The 14,483-nt window shown below is 36.3% G+C and overlaps 2 protein-coding genes across 17 annotated transcripts in view; one reads left to right on the top strand and one right to left on the bottom strand.

Moving 5' to 3' along the window:
• The window catches only part of itpr1a (inositol 1,4,5-trisphosphate receptor, type 1a), a 68,421-nt gene extending 64,120 nt beyond the window's left edge, over positions 1-4,301 (bottom strand). For all 14 annotated transcript variants that reach the window (XM_005166095.6, XM_073954371.1, XM_009302588.5 and 11 more), the window contains exon 1: positions 4,177-4,301. The gene's annotated coding sequence lies outside the window, so the exon portion shown is untranslated. The remainder of the gene's footprint in view (positions 1-4,176) is intronic.
• A 2,946-nt stretch (positions 4,302-7,247) lies between these two features.
• Positions 7,248-13,504, top strand: sumf1 (sulfatase modifying factor 1). 3 transcript variants are annotated; one of them, XR_012407359.1, is made up of 9 exons: positions 7,409-7,718; positions 8,254-8,427; positions 8,599-8,673; positions 9,701-9,783; positions 10,534-10,656; positions 10,739-11,393; positions 11,721-12,822; positions 12,947-13,006; positions 13,324-13,504. XR_012407359.1 is itself a non-coding variant. In XM_005166041.5 (9 exons), exons 1-9 carry the CDS (start codon positions 7,452-7,454, stop codon positions 13,423-13,425), a joined length of 1,113 nt encoding a protein of 370 aa, XP_005166098.1. In that variant the 5' UTR covers positions 7,409-7,451; the 3' UTR covers positions 13,426-13,504. The 3 variants fall into 3 exon arrangements, 2 of the variants coding, with proteins under 2 accessions (NP_001035430.2, XP_005166098.1); XM_005166041.5 differs by having other exon boundaries at positions 10,739-10,853; positions 12,709-12,822; NM_001040340.2 differs by lacking the exon at positions 10,739-11,393 and having other exon boundaries at positions 7,248-7,718; positions 10,534-10,666; positions 12,709-12,822.
• Positions 13,505-14,483: the final 979 nt, after the last annotated feature.

Raw genomic sequence — 14,483 nt, 5'->3', positions numbered from 1 at the left:
TCTTTACTCTGAGGAAATTTTTCAACTTTCAGCATGAGAAACTCAATATAACGATGTGCCGACAGCTCCCTGATACCCAGAAAGATGGAGGCTGTACAAGAAAAGCTATCACTTAAATCTCTCAGGAAAGTGCTTCGTGATTCTAACGACGCTCGTACCTCTCACATAAATAAAAACAACCGACATCCTAAGTTATTTGTCCAAAATTGATCTGTCACTTTCAACTCTAGCTGAGCATGCTCAACGAAATGCAGGTCAGGATTGGTGCTAACAAGGACAATTTGAGAGACTCCTGCATGCAAATTGTAAAGATGGAAAAGGAGATAACCTTTCTAAAAGGAATGCAGAATAAGATCATGAAGAATATGTAGATTATAAGCCAATATCTCAAAAACATGCATGCTAAAAAACAACTAGCTAATAGTGTGAATTGTTTACTAAAGTGTTACCAAATGTATTAATTTTGATTGATTGGGACGATTCTGTAGGGGAGTGAATCATGCATTAAATGTTATAAACGCCTACAAAGTTAAATAAACAGTGATGCTTTATGGTTTTGTATATTTAAATGTAAAAAATACACTGCAAAGTCAACTCAAAATTGCATATCTTGCGATGTGATTATTGCAGATACACACATTTGATCCACTCCGGATCCGCCCCCTCTGCATCTGTACTCGGCACCTCCAGTTACACTTCACTAATGGATACAGAATGTTAAGGAATGCTTATTATCCGCTTCTCGCATACACAAAGAGCATTTATAAAGGTATCTACACGTTATGTAGTGTTTGTGAGGGGGTTTTCAAAATATGTTATTATAAAGCGGTTGCTTTTCTATTGGTTTTCGCATCTGCTTACAATGAGCGCTCCTGCGTTTGTCCACAAACATGGCTGACCGCAATTCGCTGTGACTTAGATGTTCCCGAGCTCTATTAAGTGTTGCAGACTTTATTACTTAAAGGATTAGTTCACCCAAAAATGAAAATTCTGTTATTAATAACTCATCCTCATATCATTCCAACCCCCCATAACATTTATTAACCTTTAAAACACATATGAAGATATTTTACATTAAATCTGAGAGCTCTCCTGTACTCCATAGACAACAACAGTCCAGACATTCAAAGCCAGAAAGATACCAAAAAACATCGTTAAAACAGACCATATGCCTTCTGTGGTTCAGAATAATTTTGTATGCAGATAAAACAAACATAATGTATTCATTTGTTAGTTTGGTTTTAGGTGTGTATAAAACTATTTTCGTAGCTTAATATTCAGTTTGACCCGCTGAACATGAACTGGCTCGAAGATGTTTTCTGGTAATTATTTGTACTTTAAACAAGTTGGGAACCTTGCTGTCTATGGAGGATGAGGGAGCTCTCAGGCCTAATTTACACTGATGCGTTTTAGAATGAAAACGATCCACGTCCCCACTGGAGTTTCACCTAGCATTTCTGAAAAGATCTCTGTTCACACAACATCACTTAAAACGCACCTCACATGACTAAACACACACTCTGGCATGCGCTGTAGTGTATGTGAACGCCTGAGCTACAGGCAGTCAACGGGTGCTTTGAGCACACCTACCCAGGTGAGAGCAGCAGATGTCAGACAGTTCATCAAGGATCTACCACTGGACATCATCTTGGTTGTTAAAAGTGATATTGAATTTATCTTGATAGTAAAACAACATAAACAATGTGATGAGAATGAGGGTATAAAGTACACTGTTCCCTTTGAAGATTTACCCGACCTGTCCTCAGAAGTTTATTTTCCATATCAAACTTGCAAAGTCTGAACTTAAGGAAAGTATTTAAGACTGAACTTTGTGTACTTAATATTGAGAAAAGCCCCAATCAGATGTCTGCAGCCACGCTTCTTTTTCAGATGTCTCTGCATTCCCCCATCAACACACTGACACAGAGCAGCAGTGTTTTGAAACCAGCATTTCCAAAACGCTTCATTTTTTGGGCTCGAAAACTAATGTGGTAATGTGGACAGAAGGCGTACCCGTAGCAAAACATGCATTTTAAAACTAAAACGTATTAATGTAAACTGGGGCCTCAGACTTCATCTAAAATATCTTAATTTGTGTTCTAAAGTTAAACAAAAGTCTCAATAGCCCCTTTCACACATACAGACCTTTCCGGAAAATTGCCGGCAATTTTCCGGAAAGGTTGTATGTGTGAACAGGTCCTTTTTGAAAATACCGGTAAATTCGTTCTGGCTATTTTCCGGAAAGAGAAGTTGTAACATTACCGACAATTTGCCGGAATGCTGCGCTGTGTGAACGCAGAAGGAAGATTCCCGTAATAAGCGCGTGCACGTCTAGAACGTGCTGACGTGAGACGTCTGCTTTAGCCAATCATAACAGTCAGACGCATTTACGTCCGCGTGGTTTGTGAGAATAAAAACCTTTGAATATTTTTCCAGACACATTTAGCTGCTAGAAGTTAGTCAGATCACGTTTATATGTTCTTCTTTATGCCAACTGTGTAAATAATCATCGATGAGATGCTTATGATAAGCCGTTGTTTGTTTACCTTTTAGCTTGGCGTGTGCCTTTGAAACAGCCTGTGAGCGCCTGCACACGCACATATTATGAACATCTCGACATGAGAAAGTGATCCTGCGAAAGTTGTTCACAATATTGATCATCCACAGAGTTTGTAATTTAGTCAAATGTTTACAAATACAAGCGCAGCCGTTTAAAGGTTGTATGTGACAATTTACCGGTATTTTGGAATGGATATGTGTGAATGCTCATTTCCGGAAAATTTCCGTAACGTCCTCGCCTGTGTGAACAGCGCTTTTTTGAATATACCGGTAAAGTCGTTCCGGAAATTTTCCAGATATTTACCGGTATCACTGTGTGAAAGGGGCTAATGGTTTTGGAATGACATGAAAGTGAGTAATTAACAACATAATTTTCTTTTTTGGGTGAACTCATTCATTCATTTTCCTTCAGCTATTCATCAGGAGTCGCCACGGCGGAATCAACTACTAACTTATTCAGCATATGTTTTACACAACGGATGCCCTTTCAGCTGCAATCCAGTACTGGGAAACACCCATACACTCTCTCACATAGCTACACTACGGCCAATTTAGCTGATTCATTTCACCTATAGCGCATGTCTTTGGACTGTGCGGGAAACCGAAACACCGGTAGCAAACCTACGTGAACACAGTGAGAACATGCAAGCTCCACACAGAAATGCCAACTGACGCAGACAGGACTCGAACCAGCGACCTTCTTGCTCTGAGCTGGCAGTACTAACCCCTCAGCCTTTTGGGTGAACTAACCCTTTAAATTCTACACTATATCTATCACTGTTAAAAATGTGGATCACTCAACATTTAAGATATTTTGACATGGCAATCTACTGCAAAAAAAAAAATAAACATGACAAGTAAAAACTCTGAACGTTTTTTAGGATGACTGTAACAGTTCCATGTAACTCGTTTGACGCTTGTATCCTCACCACAGATTCTTCCTGTAACTTGATTTGATTAACAAATGATTAGCCAACCAAACCGTTAATACGCAGAGACACACACAGAGAGAGAGAGAGAGAGAGAGAGAGCGGAGGAGGGATTTGCATGCGAGTAGTCTTCAGTTCATCTGCATACAAAAGAAAAACCTTGCACATATTACATTAAAACTATACATTTGTTACTTGTTGTTTTGCATGTAGCTTCTTATAATGCTGTTGTAGTTGTAACTGTCCCTTATTGAGCAACAGCTGAATCTTCCTTCAGCAAATAAACTAATTATATCCTCGTGTCAACAATGTCAAAGCGTAAAAAGACAGTAATGAGAGTAAGCTGCGATACATTAACTATACAGGAAACAGTCATTTTAGAAACTCAGGGCACCAGACCCTTCCTTGACTTCTTTAATACTACGTTTTGAAGCATTTCCATAAAACAAGAAGAAACCCATCACCCGTGAACAGTTGACACACTTGTGTCGTCCTCGCCGACTTTGTATCTTTTTCTTCATCTTTCTGTAGGCGACTTTCTCACGGCAGCTTTTCTAACCTAGGGGCGGGTTCAGATCAGCGGGGCGCGCGCGATGCTCTCCCGCAGATAACATAAATATTTAATAAAGCATGTTTCCTCAACACAACTTCTAGTAGTCCGGTTATAGTTGTGTAGCTAAGATCTCACCTCTCTCCGACGAAGCTGGGGCAATAGTGTCGGTATTTTCCCAAACGTTGCGTCCACTGTTTGAGAAAGTTATTATCCCGACTCTTCATCAAGTCCAGCAGCGGTCCATCGCCCCGATGATGTTCGTCTCTTTTCGGCTTGCCGAGTGACTCTGTCTGCATCGGAGTTCAAGGGGTTTCTGGGAAATAGTGTTTCAGCGGTGCCGCGCCTCACGGCTACTTTAATAATCTGCGATATTAAAGAACTACAAGACCCAGAAATTCCCCATTGAAAGAAATAAATTATTTTATTTATTTATTTATTTTGTGTGTGTGTGAACAGTTTGTAGAGACAAGAGAAACTGCTTTCACTTAGAGCAAATAAATAAGCAAAAAATATGCGGATGAGACTGGGGAGTCATATAGCTAGTAACTTCTCTTACTTACATTTAAAATGTGTTGTACTCATTTATATGTTTAGATTTCTGACAAGTGTACTGTCAAATTGATTCAAGAGTGAGTTCTTAATATAAAGTGGTACACAAAATTGTTTCTTAAATAGGCTACAGAACAGAAAAAATCATTCATTTTCCTTCACCTTTATTAATTAGGAGTCACCACAGCAGAATGAACCGCCAATTTATCCAGCATATGTTTTACACAGCAATGCCTTTCCAGCTGCAATCCAGTACTGGGAAACATCCATACACACTCATTCACACACAGAACTGTTGCACACAATTTATTTGTGTTGAATTTAAACAAACTAATTACATTTAATAATGTTCAGCTTAATTTGTTTGTTTAAATTCAGCCCAAATAAATTGTTTACAACCACTTAATGTAAAAAAAGTGTAAATCCAAGGAATCATCTTTGAATATTTTTTTTTCAGTGTACAGCCAATTTAGTTTGCCGCATGTCTTTGGACTTGTGAGGGAAACCGGAGCATCTGGAGAAACCCAAGCGAACATGGGGAGAATATGCAAACTCCACACAGAAATGCCAACTGATCCAGCTTGGACTCGAACCAGTGACCTTCATGCTGTGAGGCAACAGTGCTAACCACAGAGCCACCATGTTGCCTGAACAGAAAATGTAGCCTATAAATAACCAGAGTGATCTTCAGTATCACTAAAGCCATTTTATCATCTTAGACTGAGTGCATTTTTGGATTCAGTGATCATCCTACAACTGTCTGTTGAAGTTTACTTGTAGACAAATTGATTCAGAATAATTTTATTTTATTTTATTTAGATACTTGAAAAGAAACGTAAAGACATATTGTGAATTCTGATCAAAGTTAAGTCATTATGTGTTAACAGAGAAGGACTCAAAGATTTTGATGTATACAGACTATGTCAAAACAGCTAAATTATAGGACACTTTTGGTATTAAATATTCCTAATAATAAATCTTTTCTACCTAATACTTAAATTTAAACAAATACTCAAAGTTTATTGGTGGTTAATTAAAAATGAAAGATTAAAAATAATCAGAAATCATTATTATTACACAGCAGGTTTCAGGCGAATTGGGACAGTGCAACTGGTAAAGTATGACACTAATTTATGAGGATCATATTTTGATAACCTGTTAACTTGTAAAATACATTCACAAAGGTCACAGAATTGTTTTCTAAAATACAAAACAGAGAAGTTTAGGCATTGACAAAGTATATTTAGACCATTCTGTGTAAAATATAGAGAGGAACTACAGCCCAACACATTTCATTTAGCTCTGATATTTACTGTCTGATTCTGTAACTCTGTTATATTGTGTTTTACTATACATTAAACCAAAACATTTCTGAAATATATAAGACATTTAAAAAAGAGATAACTAAAGAGATAGTTCATCCAAAATAAATAAAAACTCTGTCGTCATTTCCTGCACACCTTACACTAGTTTTAAAACTGTAGCAGTCTGTCTTTCTTCTACTGAACACAAGAGAAGATATTTTAAATATTTTTGAATATTGGCAACCAAACCATTGATGGTGCAGTCCACATTTACTGCTGTATTGTTTATATTTTTTGCCCTATATAGTAGTCAGCGGGGTCAATCAACTTTTTGGTTTTATTCTTCAAAATGTTATAATTTTGTATTTAGCAAAAAGAAAGAAAATAAAACTCATCCAAGTTTGAAACAACTTGGGGATGAGTAAATAGTGTGCACATTTTCAGTTTTGAGAGAACTACCCCTTTAATATAAAATACAGTCTGTCATAAATAATACTTTAAAATGTATGAATGAATTGAATGCACAATTAACAATAAGAAAAACAAACTTCTTACAATAAATATTAATGTGTGTCTAAAAAATGTATGTCTTGAACAGAGGCGAACTTAATCAATAAGCGAGGTAAGCAGCCGCTTAGGGTCCAGGGGAAGTAGGGGACTCCAACCAATGACGAGAAGCCTATTAATCATATAGGTCCTTTATACATTTTCTATCATATGTTGTGAAATCTTTCTATAACCATAAAAGATTTTAATTGTATTACTTCATTTCAAAACCAGGGGCTCACATGAATATGGAACGTTCCATCAATACCACACATGCAAATATTGAAATCTAACCACAAACATGGCTAATTAACTGTACATGCTTGTTTTTATTTGTGGATTTATCTTTACATTAAGAAAATAAAGATTGCAAATAATTTTTTTTTACAAAACAACCACAACAACAAAACAAATCTACAGAGAAAAAATATCTATAGAGAAAGAGAATGCTTTGAGTTTCAATGCTTGGGCCCCCTACCTGGATATGCTTAGAGCCCCCGAATCGCGCAATATGCTAATCAGATTCTCCCAGTGTAAATTTTAATGTGGAGTAGTGTGCTATGAAGCTGTAATATCGCCCTAATTCCTAACCCTAACCTCAGAACCATTCAAATACAGCGTTGGTAGCATAATCTGATGAGTAGGATAAAATGTCAGAACACCTGCCCCTGGTCCTGAAGATGTGGACCTGTGTTTCTCAACTGCACTTCCACAGACTCCTCCTGGCGCGCTCACGACAATGTGGACGAGCACAAACAGCGACCTCTAGTCACAGATTCCTGCATTTCTTTTCAGAACTGAACAAATAATTAATTGTGTGACTAAAGCAAACGCTACACGCTAGCAGAGTTGCTGAGATAAATGCAGATGCATATCTTTAAACCCGTTAAATTGAGTAAAGTGAAGTAGCCTACTCTAGTGTGAGTGTCTGCTCTGCTCCTACACACGTGTCAGCTGACTGATCACCTGACCGTTTTCGGACGTGCGGATCAACATGACGAGCTGAGGCTCATGGCTATGGCACCGGTGTTGAATATTTGCGTGGTTTTATTTTTTAGTATTTTAGCAGTGAGTTGCGATGTAGGCGATATTGTGCAGGAGCAGAGGTCGGAGTCCCCGGAGTCGCAAGGCACAGATTGTGGTTGTCAGGGACTGAAGAGAGAAGTTTCTGTTGGTGTAAGCGATGTAAACACACTGGATCATCACGATGATGCAAATATTTACTCCAAAACAGCGAACGAGGGTCCAGACAAGACTGAGTCTGATGTACGCAGTAAGGTATGTTTGCTGTTGTCACTTTTGACGAGTAGCTAGTGTTGTTTAGTTTGGTCATTTACTGTCTTCTGTGAGCAAAAAATAAATAAATAGTAAGAGCTCACTTTTCAGTTGAATTCATTTCAGAAATTAGCAGTTAATCAGAGTAAATTGTTCATTTTATTTTATTGTTGTTTCATGATGTTTTCATCTGTGAATCTTCAAAAATGAAAGAAAACCAATGCAAAAGTAATTATTTAGATTTAAAACTTGACATTTAGGTTGACATCTGTGGTCATAATCATTACGTTATATGAACATGAACAACATGTTAATTCTGACTTTATTAGGCAGGGAAGAAATAATGTTATATAATAAAAGGAAGTGATGATGAAAACACATTTTTTAATAAACTATTGACTTGTACATAAAAGCTGAATGGTGTGTGTGTGTGTATGTATGTATGTGTGTGTGTGTGTGTGTGTGTGTGTGTGTGTGTGTGTGTGTGTGTGTGTTTGTGTGTGTGTGTGTGTGTGTGTGTGTGTGTGTGTGTGTGTAGCTGGTGCTGCTGCAGGGAGGTTGGTTTTTGATGGGAACAGATGATCCAGGAATACCACAGGATGGAGAAGGACCTCAGAGGAAAGTGAAGCTGGATGCTTTTTACATTGAAGAGCATGAAGTCACAAACCAGCAGTTCCAGCACTTCACCAACCAGACCGGTTACATAACGGAGGTAAATAACCCTTTACACGGCTATACGACAAATTATCAGTACACCAACTCTCTCTCAATATTATATATATATATATATATATATATATATATATATATATATATATATATATATATATATATTTTTTTTTTTTATTTTTTATTTTTTTTTTATGATTATTTTTTTATCTAGGCTGAGCGTTTTGGAGATTCCTTTGTTTTTGAGGGACTGTTGAGTGAAGAAGTGAAGAGCACACTGTCACATGCGGTGAGAAATGTGTACACATGCAATAATGACCCACTGCTTGCTGCTGGATAAATTGTATACTGTGTGGATCAAAGAAGAAATGAATTCAAACATCAGATATTTCAAATGTAAAACAGCTTTGCATTGAGTTTTTTTCCCTCTGTGCAGAATACGTCCTGTTTATTTAGTGTATTTTAACTAAGCAAAACAATTTTCCACAATACACCTTCCAAATGTCATTCATTGTCATAGTTTACATAACAAATAATCTTGTCAAGCAAATTTAATCAAGAAACATTTGGTGACATTAAAATACTCTATTTAAAGTAGATTTGTGTACTTTAAAGAAAATAACGTTGAATAAAAGGTAATGATGACTAATTAAATAACATAAAACATACACATTTGTTACATTTCTATAGTTTACACCTAAAAACTTAATTCTGTTTGCCAATAGTACTCTATTTATTTTTCAAGTGTATATAAACATAAAGGCCATTACAAAAGGTCCCAGAATGATGAAGAGAAAAGAGAAATGTCTAATTAAAATGTAAACTATCTGTATAAATTAAATTAAGTGGGACCAGGGAAGACTATCTTGGAAATAACCAATATACTGTAAAGTCGCAGTGTTGCATAAAAAGTAAGATATTAAAATTTGAAGCCTATCTTACTCTTAAAAAAAAAAGTTACAATGCAAAAATACTTGCACATTACTTTCCTTAAAAAGTAGCTTAGTATCTTATTATGCTGGAAATCCTCCACACCTCCACAGGTCTTGGGGTAGGATTTGGGTAAAAACAAAAAGAAATTAGAAAGAAGGAAACTAATGTTTATTGTTGTATTACTGTATATGGTAATGTTACTTTCCTTCATTTAGTGTCACACTTAGCTACTTTTTTTTAAGTGACTTTAGATTGCTGCATGAGCTCTTCTTTCATAAAGAGGTTAATTTCCAAATATAGCCAAGAATAGACCAAATGTGCATTTATAAAAAAAAAACAAAAAAAAAACAAAGCTGCACTACAGTGTCTGTGTGTGTCAGTAGGTGGCTGCTGCTCCTTGGTGGTCACCAGTGAAAGGTGCAGACTGGAGACACCCAGAAGGACCAGATTCAACCATACACAACAGGTAAACGCATAGAAATGAGCAAGCAGTAATTATTCTGTATAATCAGATGATGTTTATTAGAGCTGCACAATATATCGTTTCAGCATCGATATTGCAGTGTGTGCATTCGCAGTAGTCACATCGCAGCATCTGCAATATGGAGTTGGGACTATTATTGTTGATCAGCAATGAAGATTGTACAGTGTTTACATTTTACATTACATTTAATAATAGAGGCAGACCAAAATAGCGATATGCATGAGGTGGCGCTTCTTGTAATGGTGGATTGAAGTGTATTAATGTTGCAATTCTTAGAAATATGTGCTGTTAATAAAATAAATACATCTTATACCTTATTGCAACATTTTAACCTCTTTATTTACAAATATCATGATATATTGTGGATGGTTTTCTATATCACTGATATCGTGATCTATCATCATCGGGGGCAAAGTATCGTGTTACTGTAATGAAAAATCCAACTTATTTCACTTTTATCTTTGCTCTATTTATTTATTTATGCTTGCAATTTCTTTGATACACTCCTCGAAAAGATTATTCCAATCAATTTAAATTGATTTAATTCCAAATAGAGCTATTCAAGTCGTCTGCCAAAATTGTGGTCGTATCGCAATATAAATCTCAGCAAAATAAAATATTGCAATGTCAGATTTTTCCAATATCATGCAGCCCTAATGTTTATCCAGGTCATATACAGTACATACCAGTAAAAGTAATGTTATTAAATGTAATCTGTGCTTTTATAACCAGGATGAATCACCCTGCTCTGCATGTTTCATGGGATGATGCACGGGCGTACTGTCAATGGGCCAAACGCAGACTTCCTACAGAAGCTGAATGGGAGTTGGCCTGTAGAGGAGGACTACAGGACAGGTGCATTAGTGTCTGTGTTTTATTACTTCTTGTCTACTTTAATGTCTTTTTTAAGGTATTCTCTTTATAACTCTTTTGATAGGATGTACCCATGGGGAAATAAATTAATGCCAAGAGGGCAGCACTATGCTAACCTGTGGCAGGGAGATTTCCCTAATCACAACACTGCAGAGGACGGCTATGCCAACACATCCCCGGTAATACAACAGAAAGAAATGACATTTGTAGCCATTGCGCTGGGTAGTAATTGATTATATGTAATCTGGACTGTGTAATCGGATTTCAAAAATATCCATCAATTGTAATCAGATTTGTATTACTTTTTAAAATGGAAGTAAACAGAATCGGCATGGTGCCACATTAGCTCTCAAAAGACAATTTTATTAGAAAACATTTCGATTTATAAGGTCTTTATCAGGTTTAGCTGTCTTTTAAGAGCAAGAGTGGCGTGTGCTGATTCTGTTTACTTCTGTCTTTAGTTAGTTTGGCTTGATCAAACACCTGCTTTCAAGATTTTCTTTAGATGTGAGCACACTGATTTCTTTTTCCCTACTTTTTAAAATAATCTGATCACGGTTACTTTTTCTGTGAATTACATGAGAAATGAAAGTAATCTGAAAATAATCCAAAAGTACTTAGAATACATTACCTAAAATAAGTTATTTAGATTTCAGCTTGAACTACAGTTTTTATAATGTAATCTTATGAAGACTATAAATATTAAATAATCTAGACCAGTGGTTCTCCAACGTTTTTCATCAAGTACCACCTTAGAAAAAAATTGTCTCTCCAAGTACCACCAAAATGAGCAGTATTGAAATACAGTAGCATAGTAGGCCCAGTAAAGCAGCTACAACTCTGCACAGTTAAAAAACCTGGCAGATTACCTAAGAAATATAGGCTATATATCATATATGGCATATTATATACATAATTTTTAATCCATTTTGAAATATATGTAGCATGTACATGACATATTTCGTTCCTCCGTGTACCACTAGAAGGAAGCCCGCGTACCACTAGTGGTACACGTACCACAGTTTGAGAACCACTGATCTAGCCAGTGAAAGGTCCAGCTAGTTGGTCCATGACAGTGTCTACTGGTGAATGAAGGTTCAGTACGTGTTCGGTCTTTCCAGTGCACAATGTTGAATTAGTTTCAATTTAACTCATATCTGACTCCAATTTTAGTATGAGGTGGTTCAGAATATTAATATTTCTGTCTTCGTTTTATCTCACTCTAATCATAAAAAATTAAGAAGCTTATTGTAAAATTTATTCTTGTTTTCCACTTGTTCATTCGGATTTCTGTAACATCCTGAGTTACCGGCCGAGTAAACAATCTCTTAAACACAAGCATGTCAGTCTTGGTCACTAAACAGAGGCGATTAACCACTGATCTAAAAAGGCAGAACCCTACTTACTCAGATTAGAATATTTTTTGTGGTGTCCCCATGGAGCAGCTGTCTTCTAAAATTGAAGCAAAACTATTTAATCACACCTTGATCATTACAATAAATCAAGCAGACCAATTTACTTAAACTATTAGTAACTTTAAATAATCACCATATGATTTAAATAGTATTATAAGTTTAGAGATGAAGGCCTACCCACATTTAGATTGGTCTATTATTAGCCTTTTACAGTCCAAGTATACTTGAATTAATGCCAATGTGTTAGTCGGAGTTCTTAAAACATCTTATAGCGTGCTAGGCTGCTCCATCTATTGTATTGGCATTAATTCAAGTATATGAAGAAATAATATTAATATTCTAAACCACCTCATGCTAAAATTAGAGTCAGATATGAGTTAAAATTTAAACTAATTCAAGATTCTGTACTGGAAAGACCAAACTAGCAGTAAACTCCACCAGCAGACACAGTGATTGGACTGGCTGGACCTTACACCAGCATCTATTATGTTGTTTTTGTTATAATTTTAATAGAGTGTAGCTCTTTTTTTTCTGATTTACATCTCAAATCCTGATTATTTTCTTTTATAATTGTAAGCATTTACTGCAGATGTTTAGCATGTAAAAATGTGTTGAACAGGTGATGTCTTTTCCTGCCAATGGCTTTGGCCTGTATGACATGGTGGGAAATGCATGGGAGTGGACGGCAGACTGGTGGACTGTGCATCACAGTGCAGAAGACAAGTTTAACCCTGTAAGGCTCCACTGGGAGAATAAGCAAGCATGCCGACACACACACACACACACACACACACACACACACAAACACACAAACACCCAAAAGGTTTGAACTGAATGTTTTTTGATTTTTTAAATAGAAGGGACCAGAATCAGGAACAGACAGAGTCAAGAAAGGAGGATCCTACATGTGCCACAAGGTAAAAGATTCACAAAGCCATTTAACATATGTACCTTAAGGCAGACCATCATGAACAGTTAACATTGAAAAGATTTTGAGAACAAACAGTGCATCATCAGTGTCAAATATTGGGACAATTTGGTCATAAATCTAATTATTAGTCTCAATAGTAGGTATGGCCCTGTTTTCAAGAATGTGTCATACTGACCCCAACATTCTAAACCATAAATTGCAGATTTGTTCAAATTTGGTCTGTTTATTTATGCACCAAACTAATTCTACATTTGTTTTTCTTTTAGTTTTTATTATGTAAACGTATTTATTGTCTCTCTGTAGTCTTACTGCTACAGATACAGGTGTGCCGCCCGCAGTCAGAACACACCGGACAGTTCAGCCTCGAACTTGGGCTTCCGCTGCGCCTCTGATGTTGATCCATAACCTCAAACATCACTAATCTCACTGTCTTACACTTCAAACTAAGAGGATTTTTTTTATGTAAATAAAACCATTTGTAGAAGTTTGGTGTTGCTTATTTCTGTTCTTTTTTTTAACACTCGACAGCTACTTGTTAGGTACACCTAGCTAGTATTTGGTTTGATCGTGGGCTGTGCAATATATCGTTTCAGCATTGCTATCGCAATGCATGCATTCTGCGGGATGTATTATTTTGAGCTGAGGTTATAGTTGACCAGGCACAACAGTTCAGAACACATGAGAATTGTGGAGTCACTGCAGGGTTTAACCATAACAAAGTGAAAGTTCATCGTTTAAGGTTTGTAGGGGGCAACCATGTGTGAATATAGCCTGCCTCTAATGGTAAAAAAAATAATTCCTTCTATTTTTTTATATTCACACTTGATTAAAAAAGTCTGCAGAAACACATTAATTGACATTCTCCCTTTGTTCATGTCATTAGAGAAGGAAAACCCATTAGTGACAATTTCTCCCTTATTAGCATTCCCGAGTGTGAAGCAGCTGTCAGCCGTCACACTGTACGCTGAAGATAATATCAGTGACTTAGAGGCATAATAAATGTGGAGTTTTCAGATGCACAAATGAACACCGAAGTCTCCACAGACTGGTAGACACCAAAATGGTAGAATTTAGATCAAAGCCTAAAATTTGCAGTTTCAAAGAGTTATAATAAACATACAGTTGTAATCAGAATTATTAGCCCCACTTTGATTTTCTTTTTCTTTTTAAATATTTCCCAAATAATGTTTCACAGAGCAAGGAAATATTCACAGTATGTCTTATAATATTTTTTCTTCTGAAGAAAGTCTTTGTTTATTTGTTTTATTTTGGCTAGAATAAAAACTTTTTAATTTTTAAAAGCCATTTTAAGGGCAAAATTATTAGCCCCTTTAAGCTATTTTTTTTCGATAGTCTACAAAACAAACCATCATTATACAATAACTTGACTAATTACCCTAACCTGCCTAGTTAACCTAATCAACCTAGTTAAGCATTTAAATGTCCCTTTAGGCTGTATAGAA

The sequence above is a fragment of the Danio rerio genome, chromosome 6 (genome assembly GCF_049306965.1).
Source record: "Danio rerio strain Tuebingen ecotype United States chromosome 6, GRCz12tu, whole genome shotgun sequence".
In the NCBI taxonomy this organism is placed as follows: domain Eukaryota; kingdom Metazoa; phylum Chordata; class Actinopteri; order Cypriniformes; family Danionidae; genus Danio; species Danio rerio.
This window is presented reverse-complemented; position numbering and strand designations above follow the sequence as displayed.